Source organism: Hypanus sabinus, chromosome 7, assembly GCF_030144855.1.
Source record: "Hypanus sabinus isolate sHypSab1 chromosome 7, sHypSab1.hap1, whole genome shotgun sequence".
NCBI lineage: Eukaryota > Metazoa > Chordata > Chondrichthyes > Myliobatiformes > Dasyatidae > Hypanus > Hypanus sabinus.
Window position 1 is genome coordinate 30,889,747 of NC_082712.1, and position 18,194 is coordinate 30,907,940.

Sequence of the window (18,194 nt, forward strand, 5' to 3'; positions counted from 1 at the left end):
GTGTTCTCTTGAATTGCTCATACTCCGTAGGAGCCTCATTTGTTCCGTTTTGCCTATACTGTGCACTTCCTCCTTCTTAATCTGGGCCTCAATGCCTCTCGAAAATTAAGATTCTGTAAACCTGTTAGCCTTGCCTTTTATTCTGACAGAATCATGCAAGCTGTGTACTGATAATATTTCACTCTTGAGGGCCTCCCACTTACCAAGCATCTCTTTGCCGGAAACAACCTGTCCCATTCACACCTGCCAGGTCCTTCTGATGCCATCAAAACTGACTTTTCTCCAAGTTAGAATTCCAACCTGAGGACCAGTCCTATCCTTCCCCATAATTATAAAGATTAGCTTAATATACCACATGTACGTTGAAACTTACATTGAAATGAGTCTTGAAACTTATGGTCACTAGAACCAACATGTTCACCTACACACACTTCTGTCACCTGCCCTGCCCCATTCCCTAATAGGAGATCCAGTATCGCACTCTTTCTCTAGTTGACACCTCAGTATATTGATTAAGGAAAGTTCCCTAAAGACATTTGACAAATCTATCCCATCCAGACTTTTATACAGTATGGGAGTCCTAGCCAATCTGTTGAAAGTTAACTCATGGAGATAGATATTTTATTGATTCCAAAGGAAATTACAGTGTCACAATAGCATTACAAGTGCACAGATATACAAAATGGAAGAGAAGTGAGAAAGAATTTTTAACAAAGTTACCTCAAACAGTGTCACAGGAGGGAGTCATCACTTCCCCTGGCTATAGGTTGACTCAGTTATCGAGCCTAATGGCCAAGAGTAAGAAAGACCTCATTGAGAGCTCTTTGGAGCAGTGCAGTTGTCCTGCAATCACAACTTATTTTTCTTGCAATTGTCTGCCACCACTCTTCAAATTTGTTCCTCTAAATTTCGCTAACTGTTGGGTGGATCTATAATATAATATCAATAATATGGTCATCCCTTTCTTTTTCCTCAGTTCCATCCATATAATTTCAATAGACAAGCCCTCCTGTTATTTAGAATGGAGATGAGGAATTTCTTTATAAAAGAGTGATAAATCTTTGAATTCTCTCTTTTGGAGAGCTGTGAGGCTCAGTAATTTGTGTTCGTTCAAAACAGTCGTTGATAAGTTTCTGAATGGAGGTGTAGCGCAAGAAAATGGTCCCTAGATAGAAGATCTTGAATGGTGAATCAGGCTTAAAGAGCCAACTGACCTGTGCACAATCCTATTTTTTTATTTCCTCTTAGGTGTTCTGCATCTGTTTGTAAATTTTGGATTTCTGCTTTTGATATTACCTTTGCAGAAGTCCCAGACTTAAATAAATAACCACTTTTTCTCAAACTGATTCACTTCTTAAAATTTGGGTATTTTTGATTTTCACTAATTATGCAGAAAACTGATGAATCTTTGTCCATGTAACAGAGTATAGAACACTACAGCACACAGTGTTGTACCAACCTTTTAACTTACTGGAAGATTTCTCAATGTATCTATTAACATGGCGCCATGAGAGGCTACTTTATGCCAGTGAAACAGTCCAGGAGGCACCTATAATTTATTATAAAGTTCCTCATCTAAATTCTGATGTGCTGTAATGTTACTTAACATTTGCAAAAGCCACATACACATACAACTAGAAGTGCACCGCTGATCTGGGATTTTATGCATAATTTTTATGGTTTTTGTATTTTATAAGTAATGTTTATATTTTATAAGTAATTTTTTTGCTCGTATACATTTGCATTTATATTCCAAACATTGAAAGGGCTTATGTGCCATCTGAGCCAGACATTCTCTCTCCTTGGCTGTATTTGACTCTTCTAACGGTGTTCAGAGACCCCCGTGGTTCCAACTGGACAACAACCATCAAGAAATTTACCAATGCGGAAAGCTTTAGTTGCTTGATTTCCTGTTATGCAACACACACGTTTCTCTGGTCTCTAAACTGGCTCTAGCCAATCTGACTGTTCAGGCCCTGTCCAAATTTCTCATCTCACCAGTGACCCATTTCAATTTGTATTGGCATTCACTAATCCTACTTCTGAATTAGTTTTGTTAAACAAAATACTTTTATATTTTTCACTTTATGATCCCCTTTCCATTTGATCTTGTCTATTTTTATGTTTGGAGAAAGGTGTATTCTCATGATAAATATTCCCATTTGTACAATGGATTAATTTCTTTATATAATTATGTGTTTTTTTTTAGTAATGGAAGTTTAAAAACAAGAAAGCCAAGGTTCTTTAAATACACTGACTAGTATCTGGCCCAGTGATTGAAATGATCCTAAAAAGTGGTAATTTATATAAACTTCCATATATTACAGGACAGAAGTCTTGGGCACATATATATCGACAGGGTACCTAAGACTTCTGCACAGTACTGTATTGTCAACATGGAGCAGAGAGCAAGTTTGTAACCTGGCAGGAATAAAGGATGTTGGGAATGGCGAGGATGGGGTACCATGGGAGGGATGTGGAACAGTTGGCAGAGGAGTTCCGGGGGAGGGGTGGCCTATGGAACAGATTTGGATGTTCAAAACCATTTCCAAATGTTATTTTGAGAAGTAGGCTTAAATTATTAGAGCTCGCAAATTATTTTACAAGAGATCATACAAGAATTTACCATTTATATTTGTTTCTTATTCCAGGAAACTTTGTAAGAACAATAATGCAACCTATGATTGAAATATTAGAAAAAAGACATAGTGGAATTGACCGAGAAGCTCCAAGAACTGGTGGTGATGCTTTGCTGTCATCCAGCACACTTGTGTCTGTCACTCCAGAGAAGAGAAAGCACTTTAATGCAATGGTTTCTGAGAACCTTTCCCCAAAAAGGATTAAGTGTGCATTGTGGGAAAAATCAGAGGAGAGAACTTCGGATCCAGACTTAACATTTTTGATTATTAAAGATAAAAATGGAATTGATCAACTCTTTGTGGATCTTGGTAAATTATTTTTTTTCCCCTCGTTTTGAACTGCATATGCAAATAAGAGGATTCTGCTTACTGTATATGAGAGTTGTGTTGTTCAGTTAGTTTGCTAGCTTTTGTCATTTCACTGTTGAACTTGGAGATAGATTATGCCTTTCCAGGCAGTAATTGCACAGAAAGTTAGTGAGCCTCTAGACTACAGATGTCATTTTACTACTGAAAATAGTAAATACTCAAAACAGTAAATTTCAGAAACATAACATCTGTAACAAAAAAATTAGGAGAGGGAGACACTTGTTATATTTGCAAATATGATTGCATTTTACACACTTGGAACAACAATTTTATAGTGGCTTGCTACTCAAATTAAGAATATGGGGTGAATTTTGTCATTCATCATTAGTGTAGTTGTAGGATATTGATTATTAAATTTAATCAACAAGTACAGCTAGTGAATGATCACTACCATTTTGAAGCCAATGACTAAAGACTAACTTCTCCCCCCATCTCTATCTCAGTTGTTAATTTTTTTTTGCAGTAAATGCAATACGACGTTTTTTTTTTAAAGGTGTGTACACAAGGAACAGAAACTTTCGACTGTATGGATCATCCAAGCTGGGAAAGAACACTTTGTTTCGAGTTGCTGAAGACAATCAGTTTACTCCCAAGCCTCAGGATCATGCTTCTAAAGAGGAGCTATATTTTCTGAGCTCTCTAGTCAGCAATGTTAGGTAAAACATTTATAAATTTCAGTACTGCTTTGGAAGGAAAGTGGTGAGGAAACTTCATAATATGGATCATATTTTGTGATTACTTGTTACCTTTCAAGTCAAGTCAAGTCACATTTTATTGTCACTTTGACCATAACTGCTGGAACAGTACACAGTAAAAACGAGACAACATTTTTCAGGACCATGGTGTTACATGAAACAGTACAAAAACTACACTGAACTACATAAAAACTACACTTGACTACAGACCTACACAAAATGCTGGTGGAACGCACCAGCATTTTGTGTGTGTTGCTTGAATTTCCAGCATCTGCAGATTTCCTTGAGACTACAGACCTGCCCAGGACTGGATGAAGTGCACAAAACAGTGCAGGTATTACAATAAATAGTAAACAAGACAATAGGCCCAATAGAGGGCAGTAAGTTGGTGTCAGTCCAGACTCTGGGTATTGAGGAGTCTGATGGCTCGGGGGAAAGAAACTGTTACATAGTCTGGTATGCTTCAGTGCCTTTCCCGGATGGCAGGAAGGAGAAAAGTTTGTATGAGGGGTGCGTGGGGTCCTTCATAATGCTGTTCGTGTAAATGTCTGTAATGACGGGAAGAGAGACCCCGATGATCTTCTCAGCTGACCTCACTACCCGCTGCAGGGTCTTGTGATCCGAGAAGGTGCAATTTCTGAACCAGGCAGTGATGCAGCTGCTCAGGATGCTCTCAATACAACCCCTATAGAATGTGATGAGGATTGAGGGTGGGAGATGGATTTTCCTCAGCCTTCGCAGAAAGTAGAGACACTGCTGGGCTTTCTTTGCTATGGAGCTGGTGTTGAGGGACCAGGTGAAATTCTCCACCAGCTGAACACCGAGAAATTTAGTGCTCTTAACGATCTCTACCGAGGAGCCGTCAATGTTCGGCGGAGAGTGGTCGCTCCGTGCCCTCCTGAAGTCAACAACCATCTCTTTTGTTTTGCTCACATTCAGGGGCAGGTTGTTGGCTCTGCACCAGTCCGTTAGCCACTGCACCTCCTCTCTGTATGCTGACTCGTAATTCTTGCTGATGAGACCCACCACAGTCGTGTCATCAGCGAACTTGATGATGTGGTTTGAGCTGTGTGTTGCAGTACAGTCATGGGTCAACAGAGTGAACAGCAGTGGACTGAGCACATAGCCCTGGGGGGCCCCCGTGCTCAGTGTGATGGTGTTGGAGATACTGCTTCTGATCCGGACTGACTGAGGTTTCCCAGTCAGGAAGTCTTGTATTCAGTTGCAGAGGGAGGTGTTCAGGCCCAATAAGCTCAGCTTTCCAATCAGTTTCTGAGGAATGATTGTATTGAATGCTGAACTGAAGTCTATGAACAGCATTCAAACGTACGTGTCTTTTTTGTCCAGGTGGATGGTGATGGCAATGACATTGTCTGTTGAACGGTTGGGATGGTATACGAACTGGGGGGGGGGGGGGGGGCGTCCAGTGAGGGGGCAGCAGGGTCTTGATGTGCCTCATGACGAGCCTCATGAAACACTTCATGATGATGGATGTGAGTGCAATGGGACTGTAGTCATTGAGGCAGGACACCGAAGACTTCTTCGGCACGGGGACGATGGTGGCGGCCTTGAAGCAAGTTGGAACAATGGCGCTGCTCAGGGAGATTTTGAAGATGTCAGTGAGAATATCTGCTAGCTGGTCTGCACATTCTGTAAGCACTCTGCCAAGAATATTGTCTAGTCCAGCAGCTTTACTTGGGTTGACCCTGCCACAGGGTTCTACTCACATCGGCCGTGGTGCGACACAGCACCTGGTCATTTGTAGGAGGGGTTGACTTCCTCACCGCCACATGAACATGAACATATTGATGTTTGAATTCTTTTTGAGTTTGGTTCTGAATATTTGTTTTATTTGGTTAGAAACTAGGAATAGAGGTTCTTCTGACACACTGGCTTGTCACTTACTCTTGTCTAGGACTAAAACAGTCCTTATAGTTGTTGGATGTGTGCATGATTGCTGCTCTCTTTGTATGTTTAACGGCGGCAAGTAATTGTCTGTAAGCAGCTTTGGGATTCCAGAAAGTATAGTACCATCTTAATGCAATTTCTATGTTTTACTATAACTATTTGTTATATAATCCCATCATGAAGCAATTTTATCATAATGGAATCTTAATAAAATATTTAAAAGTAATTTGACTTCAGACTTCAAACTCTGTCCTTGTCTTAACAAATTTCATTGACTTCTTTATATTTGTTTTGATGCACATTCAATAATCCTACTTTTAGATTACTTTTGTTTAAAACAAGTATTATATTTTATCAGTAGCAGGTTTATTACTAACATATGTCGTGAACTTTGTTGTTTTGCAGCAGTACAGTGCAATACATTAAAATACTAGTAAGTTACAAAAGGAAATATAAAAAAATTAGTGCAAAAAAGTAAAATAGTCAGATAGTATATATTGATTCATATTATCATCTCTTCATTTAGATCTCGTGTATTGTTAATTTTTGGAAACTATGTTTTCCCATAATCAAAACTTTCCATTTGTGGTATTGATTATTTTTTTCATATAATTGTGGGTTTTTGTAGTGGTAGAAGGAAAAATGAAGATTGATGAATGTACTAATATTTATTAATCTGGTGTAGTGATTTTGATTATCTTAAAAAGTGGTTAAATTTTAAATGTTCCTATTTAAATTTGCCCTTAGCTTATGCAAGATGTAAAGTGTTAGATACTGATAGACTAAATTTAATAGCAGAGTTTACAAATCGCATGATCAACATACAATAACGTTTCAGATTTTTTGACGGCTTGACCATTTTGACCTGTGATAGCCCAGATGTGAAGAAATCAAAAGAACAGCACATTCAAGATGATTCGTATCATTTTGTATCAGGTATTTGGCTACTGAATAATATTTGAACTTGGCTGAATTAGCTTGTCAAACTAGAAATATAATCTGCATCTTTGTAGATATTTGTAAAGCTAATTGTTAGTTGCTAACAATTATAAGCACAAATGGTTCCATTTCTACCTACCAGTACACTGCACATATTTAGCTGCAGTTGTTCCATCCTGATTTCTTGAAATTCAGCATTATCTTGTTGATGTTTGGCTTTGGAGGGTGGGGAATAGCAAGTGCACTGATTGCTATACCTCCAGTGTTTGGTGCCTCAGTGAGTGCTATATATATACAACATAGAACATTACAACATTGTTCTATGTTATATATACTCTATGTATATAGCTGTGTTAATTTTGCAGTTTGAGTCTTTGGTTAAAAATCAATCTTAGTTGCATATCCAGAATAAAGAAGTATTAAAGGATTTCAAGTTCTTGTATCTGCCAATAAGATCATGTCTTAAAAAAATCTATGGATTAAGCTGGGAATAAACAAAGTAATATAGGAAATTATAAAAAAGTACAAAATCAAAATGGCCAAACAAATATCTTGTGCAGCATCACTTCCATTCTTAGTAGAGGCCTGGAGTGAATGTTGAGTAATTTGTGAGTGTATAACTGGAACATCCATATCTCAAAAATGACACTGATCTAAAAGAGGATTTGAGGGGGAAGAGCAAATGGAGTGCATGAATAGTAAGGAAGTAAAGGATAAAATCTTTTTTCTGAATCGCTTGGAATTAATTCCATGGCTGCATTTGATTCTTGTTATAGAAACATAGAAAACCTACAGCACAATACAGGCTGTTCGGTCCACAAAGCTGTGCCGTACATGTCCCTACCTTAGAAATTATTAGGCTTACCTATAGCCCTCTATTTTACTAAGCTCCATGTACCTACCCAAAAGTCTCTTAAAAGACCCTATCGTTGCTGGCAGCCCATTCCACGCACTCACCTCTCTTTGAGTAAAAAAACTTACCCCTGACATCTCCTCTGTACCTACTCCCCAGCACCTTAAAACTGTGCCCTCTCGTGCTAGCCATTTCAGCCCTGGGAAAAAGCCTCTGACTATCCACAATCAATGCCTCTCATCATTGTATACACCTCTATCAGGTCACCTCTCATCCTCTTTCACTTCAAGGAGAAAAGGCCAAGTTCACTCAACCTATTCTCTTAAGGCATGCTCCCCAATTCAAGCAACATCCTCGTAAATCTCCTCTGCACCCTTTCTATGGCTTCTACATCCTTCTTGTAGTGAGGCGACCAGAACTGAGCACAGTACTCCAAGTGGGGTCTGACCAGGGTCCTGTATAGCAGCAACATTACCTCTCGGCTCCTAAATTCAATTCCACGATTGATGAAGGCCAGTACACCATATGCCTTCTTAACCATAGAGTCAACCTACACAACTGCTTTGAGTGTCCTATGGACTCGGACCCCAAGATCCCTCTGCTCCTCGACACTGCCAAGAGTCTTACCATTAATACTATATTCTGCCATCATATTCGACCTACCAAAATGAACCACTTCACACTTATCTGGGTTGAACTCCATCTGCCACATCTCAGCCCAATTTTGCATCCTATCGGTGTCCCTCTGACAGCCCTCCACACTATCCACAACACCTCCAACTTTTGTGTCATCAATAAACTTACTAACCCATCCCTCCACTTCCTCATCCAGGTCAATTATAAAAATCACGAAGAGTATGAGTCCCAGAACAGATCCTTGAGGCACTCCACTGGTCACCGACCTCCATACAGAATATGACCCGTCTACAACCACTCTTTGCCTTCTGTGGGCAAGCCAGTTCTGGATCTATAAAGCAATGTCCCCTTGGATCCCATGCCTCCTTACTTTCTCAATAAGCCTTGCATGGGGTACCTTATCAAATGCCTTGCTGAAATCCATATACACTACATCTACTGCTCTTCCTTCATAAATGTGTTTAGTCACATCCTCAAAAAATTCAATGAGGCTCATAAGGCATGACCTGCCCTTGACAAAGCCATGCTGACTATTCCTGATCGTATTATACCTCTCCAAATGTTCATAAATCCTGCCTCTCAGGATCTTCTCCATCACCTTACCAACTACTGAGGTAAGACTCACTGGTCTGTAATTTCCAGGGCTAACTCTACTCCCTTTCTTGAATAAAGGAGCAACATCCACAACCCTCCAATCCTTCCAAACCTCTCATGTCCCTATTGATGATGCAAAGATCATCACCAGAGGTTCAGTAATCTCCTCCCTCCCCTCCAACAGTGGCCTGAGGTACTTCTCATCCGGTCCAGGTGACTTATCCAACTTCATACTTTCCAAAAGCTCCAGCACATGCTCTTTCTTAATATCTACATGCTCAAGCTTTTCAGTCTGCTGCGAATCAGCACTACAATCACCAAGATCCTTTTCCATAGTGAATACTGAAGTATTCACTAAGTACCTCTGCTATTGCTTCCAGTTCCATACACACTTCCCCACTGTCACACTTGATAGGTCCTGTTCTTTCACATTTTATCCTCTTGCTCTTCACATATTTATAGAATTCCTTGGGGTTTTCCTTAATCCCTGCCCACCAAGGCCTTCTCATGGCCCCTTCTGGCTCTCCTAACTTCCTTCTTAATCTCCTTCCTATTAGCCTTATAATCTTCTAGATCTCTAACGTTACCTAGCTCTCTGAACCTTTCGTAAGCTTTTCACCTTGACTAGATTTATTACAGCCTTTGTACACCATGGTCCCTGTACCCTACCTAACTTCCCTGTCTCATTGGAACATAACTATACAGAACTCCACACAAATTTGCTACATTTCCCTGAGAATATATGTTCCCAATTTATGCTTCCAATTTCTTGCCTGATAGCCTCATAATTCCCTTTACTCTTAATTAAATGCTTTTCTAACTTGTTTGTTCCTATCTCTCTCCAATGCTATTATAAAGGAGATAGAATTATGATCCAAAATGCTCTCCCACTGAGAGATCTGACACCTGACCAGATTCATTTCCCAATACCAAATCAATTACAGCCTCTCTTGTAGGCTTATTTACATATTGTGTCAGGAAACCTTCCTACACACACCTAACAAACCACCCCATCTAAACCCTTTGCTCTAGGGAAATGCCAATTGACATTTGGGAAATTAAAATCTCCCATCACAACTCTTATTATTACACCTTTCCAGGAAGGTTTCCCTATCTGCTCCTTGATATCCCTGGGCGGCCTATATAAAAAAAAAACACCTAGTACAGTTATTGACCACTTCCTGTTTCTAACTTCCACCCACAGAGACTCCATAGACAATCCCTCCGTGGCATTCAACTTTTCTTCAGCTGTGGCACTATCTCTGATCAACAGTGCCACACTCCAACCTCTTTTGCCTCCTTCCCTGTCCTTTCTGAAACATCTAAAACCCTGCTCTTGAAGTAACCATTCCTGTCCCTGAGCCATCCAAGTCTCTGTAATAGCCACCACATCATTGCTCCAAGTACTGATCAATGCTCTAAGCTCATCCGCTTTGTTCACAACACTCCTTGCATTAAAATAGACATATCTCAAACCTTCTGTCTGAGCGCGTGCCTTCTCTATCACCTGTCTATCCTCCCTCTCACACTGTCTACAAGCTATCTATTTATGAGCCAACCTCCTCTTCCCCAGTCTCTCCAGTTCGGTTCCCACCCCCCAACAACTCTAGTTTAAACTCTCCTCAGTAGCCTTAGCAAACCTCCCCGACAGTATATTGGTCCCCCTGGTATTCAAATGCAACCTGTCCTTTTTGTACAGGTCACACCTGCCCCAAAAGAGGTCCCAATGATCCAGAAATCTGAATCCCTGCCCCCTCTTCAATCCCTCAGCCACACATTTATCTTCCACCTCATTCTATTATATCCTTGTTGGCTCCAAGCCAGTGCAATAAATAGTGATTGTGCTAAAAATGTGTAAGGGTGATTGTATTATTCCACTTGTGTTTTTAATATTTAGGATAACTGGCATGTCAACATGATAAAGTACTGGAAGTTCACTGAAATATAGATCTCCCAGTATGCTACATCTACTCTAATCTGAAAAGTAATGATGTTCTTGGCATGTCTGATATTAGATACAATTTGCTGATCAAAAGCTGTTTAAGTAACATTAACTCTGTATATTAGGGATGGATGTTTGCATACTAAATTTCATTATTTCTTTTGAAATGGCAATATTAAATGTTCAATCTTTATCCTGTGTGTAATTTCATATGAAAATAACTGAGGTTGAATTATGTTCTCCAGAGACAATGGGCGGTTACCACTGCTCACCATATCCAGAGATTGACAATTTTATCACTAGTCAAATAAACAAGGGAGGCATACAAGGTGGTAAGTTTTTATTGCATTGGACATCATTATGACATTTGTTGCTTTAATCTCTTAATAATTTTATCATATGTTGTACTTTTAAAAAAATATTTACTGCCCTCAGTCTTGCGGCGATGGAATTATTTCTCTTCTGAAGAATTGATTGTTTATGATATCAGCAAAAACCACTGGTGCGAGAACATTGGTAGAGCACACAAAAGCAACAATATCATGTAAGTTCAATTCATGTAAATGTTAAATTATCTAAGCAGAAGCCCCTCCAAACAAGAGACATGTTTTAATTCAGTGTGCAAAGTGTCATTCAACCCCACCAGATTAGGTGCATGTGGTGAGCAAATGAATGACGTGAAGTAGATTTGATTCCCGGTCTAGCCTCTGTATATTGTTGAGACCCGAAGTAGGTTCGGTGACAGCTTTGGCGAGCATCTAACCTCTGTCTGCCAGAAAAAGCAGAATCTCCCAGTGGCCACCATTTTAACTCCACTTCACTTTCCCCATTTTGACCTGTCAGTCCATGACCGCCTTTACTGCCACGATGAGGCCACACGCAAGTTGGAGGAGCAATACCTTGTATTCCATCTAAGTAACCTCCAACCTGACGGCATGAACATTGATTTCTCGACCTTTTGGTAATACCCCCACCCCCTGCTAATATTCCCCATTCCCCTCTCTCACCTTATCTCATCACCACTCTCTGGTGCTCCTTCTTCCATGGCCTTCTGTCCTCTCATCAGATTTCCCCTTCTCCAGCCCTTTATCTCTTTCACTAATTGACTTCCCAGCTCTTTACTTCACCCCAACCCAGTCCCATGGTTTTGCCTATCACCTACTGCCTTGTATTCCTTTCTCCTCCCACCCCACACCTTCTAACTCTGACTTCTCATCTTTTTTCTCCAGTTCTGATTAAGGGTCTGGGACCGAAACATGAACTGTTTACTCTTTTTCATAGATGCTGCCTGGCCTGCTGAGTTCCTCCAGCATTTTGTGTGTGTTGCTTGGATTTCCAGCATCTGCAGATTTTCTCTTGTTTGTGAATATGATCAGTGGCATACCAAATCTTTGCCAGTGATGTCTGGGGCTCACGTAGATGTATAGATAACCATAAAAGGTAGCTCTCATTGCCATTGGTCAGATGATTAACAACACATGATTGAGATGGAAAAAATGGGCAGGAAAGACGGGGGAAAATACAGGAAATATAACTACTTAATCTTGGGCTAGCATCCTAAAATGTCTTATTTTGGCAATTATGCATTTTATGGTTTGTTGAATCATGTACACAACCTGGTGTAGTTTACCTAGGGTAATAAGGCTAGAACACATTATCTGTGTTTACATGGATAATCCAAAATACCTCATTGCAGAAAGTTAGGCCACAGAATGGGACCATTAGACGTATCATACTGAAAAGACCTACCTAGACTAACCCTACCATCCAGCATTTGGTCAAGGCTCTTCAGGCACACAATTATGTACTGTCTACAAGTGATGAGGTTTTTTGCCATAAACACCCTTTCAGAGTGCAAGTTCCAGGCCCCTATTACCATCTGCTTGTGATTTCATTTCCTCAGGTCTTCACTAATCCTGACAATTATTTTGAATCTGTATCATCTGACTTTTAATTTCTTAACGAAGGTAAATAGGTCCCTCTTAGCATGAGTTGTAAACCCTATTTTAAACACCATTCAAATCTCTCTTTAGTTTTCTGTTTCATAATTTTTAGACATAGCTATAATTTTGAGTCGTGACATCGTCCTTGCAAATCTCCTTGCACTCTCATTAGTAGGACCACACCCGTATAGCCAAAGCTATATGCTAAAATCCAGCTGTGGCCTAACTAGAATTACACTGTATTAGTGCCAATCCAAGCCCAAGACAACTTTATCAAATCTGTCAGGTGTAGCTCAGATGGCATAATAAGAAAAAATATAGGATCCTGGTCTTGAATCAGCATCCATTCACTCTTTATTAATAAGTGTGCTAAAGTTTAAGGATTCTGTTCCAAGTTTAAAAGATGCCGTACAGAATCAGGGGAAAATGCAGACTGCATTCACAAGCCAAAACAGGACTTGTGGTAAGCAATGGATTGGGTAGCAAAAACGTTATCTGTCTTCAAGCTTGGGTTAGGTTTTAATTTTGTACATGAACTTATCTCTATTTGGAGTTACACAGAGGAAATGGCATAAAATGTGCTTTGTTTTATGCACAACCACTAGAAGTGGAAACTGGAATAATCCATTTAGCCCCTGAACTCCACTCTGACGTTAAGTAGGATCATAGTTGAGTCAACATTCCTCAAGATCCATTCAAACCTCCTGCTTTTTCTTCCCAAAGCAACACACACAAAATGCTGAAGGAACTCAGCAGGCCAGGCAGCATCTATGGAAGAGTAAACAGTCGACGTTTTCAGGCCTCCTTCAGGATTCCTGTTGAAGGGTCTCAGCACAAATCATCGACTACTTACTCTTTTCCATAGATGCTGCTTGGCCTGCTAAGTTCTTCCAGCATTTTGTGTGTTACACTGCTTTTTCTTATCTAAATCATTCAGTTTAACACTCTGTTCCCTTTTCCCTCATAGGCTCGTCCAACTTTTCTACATTTATTCAATTCAGCCATTCCCCATGACATTTGAGTTGCATAGTTCACACTATTTTGGTTAAAATTTCTTGGCGACAGCTATGTATAGTGGGTCTCTCTGGCATTAGCAAACCATGCTGCAACTTTTAATGACTAGTTTCTCTTCCTTGCCTGTGCATGCACTTGTACTAGCTCACATTTAAAATTTAAAAGAAATTCTGGGATATTCAACAGGCCTGGCAGCACTAATGGAAAGAGAAACAGTGAATGTTTCAAATCGATTATCTTTATTAGGATCTCAACACTCTCAAGTCCAATTTATCTATACTGGGTTGGACTTCATTTTCCAATTATCTTTCTGCATCAATAAAAATCCATTTTGAATTTGTTGCCATTCCTGGTATTGAGTATTATTCCAAATTTGATGATTTGGTATAATCCACATTTTAGAAATTGGGGCGGCATTGTAGCGTAGTGGTTAGCACATTGCTTTACAGAACAGGCAACCCAGGTTCAGTTCTTGCCACCACTTGTAAAGTTTGTCTGTTCTCCCCGTGACCACATGGGTTTCTGCCAGCTGCTGCAGTTTCCTCCCACAGTCCAAAGACCTACTGGTTGGTAAGTTAATTAGTTATTGTCCCATGATTGGGCTGGGATTAAATCAGGGACTGCTGGGTGGTGTAGCTCAAAGGGTCAGAAGGGCCTGTACAATGCTGTATCTCAATAAATAAAATAAATTGCATTTAATTCCGGGGTTTTAATTTTTGGAGGAGACTGTATAATTTTATGGTTATTGGAGGTAAGCCGGGGGGGGGATGCAGAGTTAGTTATATTATGCATAGAGTAGTAAGTGCATGGAACGTGCTCCCAGGGGTGGTGGTAGAGGCAGATAAATTAGGGATATTTAAGAAACTCTTAGATAAGCACATAGATGTTAGGAAAATAAAGGGCTGTGCAAGAGGGAAAGGGTAAGATTGTAGCGGTGTGCTACACGCAGCGCTAAAATTACGACACGGAGTCGGTAACTGCAGTCAAAGGAAAAACTTTATTCGAAATCCCCAGCCTCACTTTTAAGCCTCCCTCAACCTGCCCCCCGTGGCGCAGAGGCTCCAAAGCTCTGTGCTCACAAATCCCCGCAGGCTATCTCCCTTAGCTGGAACGCTGGCTAATTGTGAGCCGGTTCGGATGTGCCAGGAAATGGGTCGCCACAAGATTAATTTTAGAGCAGTTATAAGGTCAACACAACATTGTAGGTTGAATGGCCTGTACTGTTCTATGTAAACTGAGAATCAGTCTTCCTCTGCAAGAAGTTTCCATTCTACAATCCTTCCAAATTGACTAATTTTCTTATTTTCCCTTTTCCTATGCAGGATTGACTGAAAAATAAAGTCTGTTTCTTTCCACAGATGTTGCCTGGCCTGTTTAAGTTATTCCAAAGTTTTCTATATTTACTTGAAATTCCAACAACTATGGTTTGTTGATTCTCTCTTCATTCTGATTTTTATCCCAATTCCGTGCCTAACAGGGTAGCCTATAGAAGCTATTTGAAAACACACACATTCCATTTATTCATTACCATTTTCTGTTGTTACCTGCTCATAACAAAATAGTAACATTGATCAAGCAAGACTTTCCTTTTTTTAAGTCTCTGCTGACTGTTCATTGTTATTCTTTTCATGTCTCTATGTCCCATTTGGAAGGTATTCCATTCCATTTCTTACAACCAGCATTCCACTGACTGGTTCATAGTTCTCTGGATACTCTATCTTCAACTACAGGTATTGTGGTAACTAACAATCCTCTGGTAACTAACTATCCCTTTCTAATAAATAATTGAAGATGTATAGTAGTGTTAAAGGAATTCTTCATTCGATTTATTTGAACAGCTGTATGCAGTTCTAATGTTGTGACACTCTCAACGCTGGCAGCAAAATCTCAACAAATTCTTATGTTCTGAAGTCTCTTATCTTCTAGGATTGTAGTTGATTTGAAGAGAGAAATATGGTATCAGAAATGTTATGATCCTGTGTGTCGAGCTCAAAGATTCAGGTCTGAAAGTAAGAAAGAATCTTATTCTGTAAACCTTTTAATGATTTATTACCAAAGCTTGTAGGCCTGTTGCAAATTAATTTACAGTGAATTCTTTTGGATTCAAGGTTACTCATTACCCTGTGAATGCTGTTTGGATTTTCTCATTGATATGGTATGTATTGAAACAATGGATTAATGGCAATGCCAAAGATTAATCTAACATGAAAGTTATTTTCTCCTGTAATAATCATGCATTTCCTATTAAACTACAGTTTAATCAAACTTATTTCTATGTTTCAGAGTATAATCAGTTCTATTTGCATGCAACTTACAAACTGTGAATGTGCAAAGTGACCCATAGTGCATATTTTCCAGAATATTTCAATGTTAAATCTGCAAGCATCTTTCAGGAATCTGATAGCAAATGTTCAATTAATGAACACTTCCTATTATACACATCAGAGATGGCACCTTATTAGGAATCTATAAACCCCTTGCTCACTTTTAACTTTAAAAACAAATCTGGAATTTAGCAACACTGGAGATTTGGTGGTAATACAATTCAAATTTAGTAATAAAATACCAAAAATTAAAAGTGTGATCTATTTGAAAAGTTTAGACAATTGAGACAATTGTATTTTAATAATAGATGAGAATTAACTTCCTTGTGGAAATTTAAAACAAAAGATAATATTTAAATTAGAGCTCTGCCACATAGGTTGACACTTGGAAGAGTTTTTCTCAAAAAAGTATTCTACAAATCTTTTCAAGTTCTAAGTAGATATGTCAAAGATCAAAGTACATATGTCACTAAATACAACTTAGAGATTTTCTTGCAGGGAATCACAGTAAATACAAGAAACAAATTATGCAAATACAAAAAAGGAGAAAATAAATAGGCAGGTAGATAAATAAATAAGATAAATAACAAGAACATGAGATGAAAGTGAAACTTCTTCAAAGTGAATCTGTAAGTTGTGGGAACAGTTCAGGGATGGGACAAGTGAAGTTATCCCTCTGGTTCAAAAACCTGGTTGAGGGGTAATAACTGTTTCTGAACTTAGTGTACATCCTGGTGGCAGAAACGAGAAGAGAGCGTGGCATGGAAGGTGGGGGTACTTGATGATGAATGCTGGTTTCCTGTGACAGCACTCCCTGTAGATGTGCTCAATGGTGGGGAGGGGCCTGTGAAGGACTAGGCTCACACAACTACTTTTCGTAGGGTTTACCATTCAAGGTTATTGGTGTTTCCACCACACATCTATAGAAGTTTCTCAAAGTTTTAGATGACATGCTGAAAATTCACAAACTTCTAAGGGAGTAGAGGAGATGCTGTGCTTTCTTTGTAATGGCATTTACGTACTAGACCCAGGACAGACCCTTTCCACATCTGATTCCCCCAGTCAGGACTGGCTCATGGACTTGTGATTTCCTCCTCCTGAAGATGATCATCATCTCCTTGATCTTGCTGACCAAGAGGTTGTTGTGACACCACTCAGCCAAAGATCCAATCTCCCTCCTATATGTTGATTGGCTATTGTTCAAAAACCAAAACTGTGCCAATATAATTTTAAATTTCATTCAGGAAAATTAAGGGGTTTCAGTTCACCCATCATTGAACTATAGTTAGAAAACATTTAATCCCATTTAAGCAATAAATTATCAAGTAAATAGTTTTATTTTGAAGTGCAACAAAAAAAGCACGATGATAATAAATATTTAAATCAATTTAGTAAAGCAGGAAGAGATAATGATCTGGAGGCAAAATAATAAAATTATTGGAGGAAGGTCCATGATCAGAGGGTGCAGCAGTAGTTTTCTCATTTTGGGTTAAATATGGATCAGTTATTTTGCCAAACCTAGACATACCTACACTTATTCCAAAATAATATACAGTGGATTCTGGTTAATTGGGACCTGTACATTTTGGCCCAATTAAGCTGCTGCCTCAATTAGACAGTTTCATAGAAATAGTTAAAAAGATATAAAAAAGACAAACTGAATAAATTATGTATTTAAATGAAATACTGAACAAATTAGAACACTACCAGTAAACACTGGAGTACTATAAAACTGTTAGTACCTAATAATGATGTGATTAATTCATCCAGTGCATGCAATGAACAAAACTGATACTTTTTATAATCTGTTCACTCTAAGGACACTGTACAATCACACGTGTGCACAACTGATGCTAGTTAGAATCCGTTCAACAACAGTCTCCTTCCCCAATTAAGCAGTATGGTGTCCCATATAAGCCGCTGTTCTGATTAATCAAAGGCTCAGTTAACCAGAATTCACTGTATTAAGTATTGTTTACAGCTGATCACAATTTTTCAGTAATGTTATTAGGAGCAGACATTACAAAGATAGCTGTTGCAGTTTAATTGTCCACCATTGCAAATGTGAGACTGAAGGATAACTATTCTTGATTTTAGCTCAAAGTGTCACTGATGTACAAAAATTGGAGATAGTTTTACTCAGTGCATTAAAAAACTAAGTATGGTTTATCTTTGTCATTTAGTGAAGTGAAATCAACATTTATCTTCTGCTTGATAATGATTCAATCCTGCTAAATGCAGTATTTTATGAGGAAAATATGTTACGCATGCATCATGTGAGATCGACAATATTTTCACTGGTGATCCTAGTCCTATCAAATGCAAATATCCAAAAATC

General features: G+C 39.0%; 1 protein-coding gene across 2 annotated transcripts in view; it reads left to right on the plus strand.

The window, feature by feature from the left end:
- Positions 1–18,194, plus strand: part of primpol (primase and polymerase (DNA-directed)) — a 37,101-nt gene that overhangs the window by 18,298 nt on the left and 609 nt on the right. The window contains exons 6-12 of one of the 2 annotated variants that reach the window (XM_059974361.1): positions 2,652–2,948; positions 3,502–3,664; positions 6,450–6,547; positions 10,821–10,907; positions 11,011–11,119; positions 15,459–15,541; positions 15,641–15,687. In XM_059974361.1, coding sequence (XP_059830344.1) covers positions 2,652–2,948; positions 3,502–3,664; positions 6,450–6,547; positions 10,821–10,907; positions 11,011–11,119; positions 15,459–15,541; positions 15,641–15,687 — 884 coding nt within the window. Of the gene's footprint in view, positions 1–2,651; positions 2,949–3,501; positions 3,665–6,449; positions 6,548–10,820; positions 10,908–11,010; positions 11,120–15,458; positions 15,542–15,620; positions 15,688–18,194 lie in introns of both variants that reach the window. The other variant, XM_059974362.1, reaches the window with a different exon arrangement.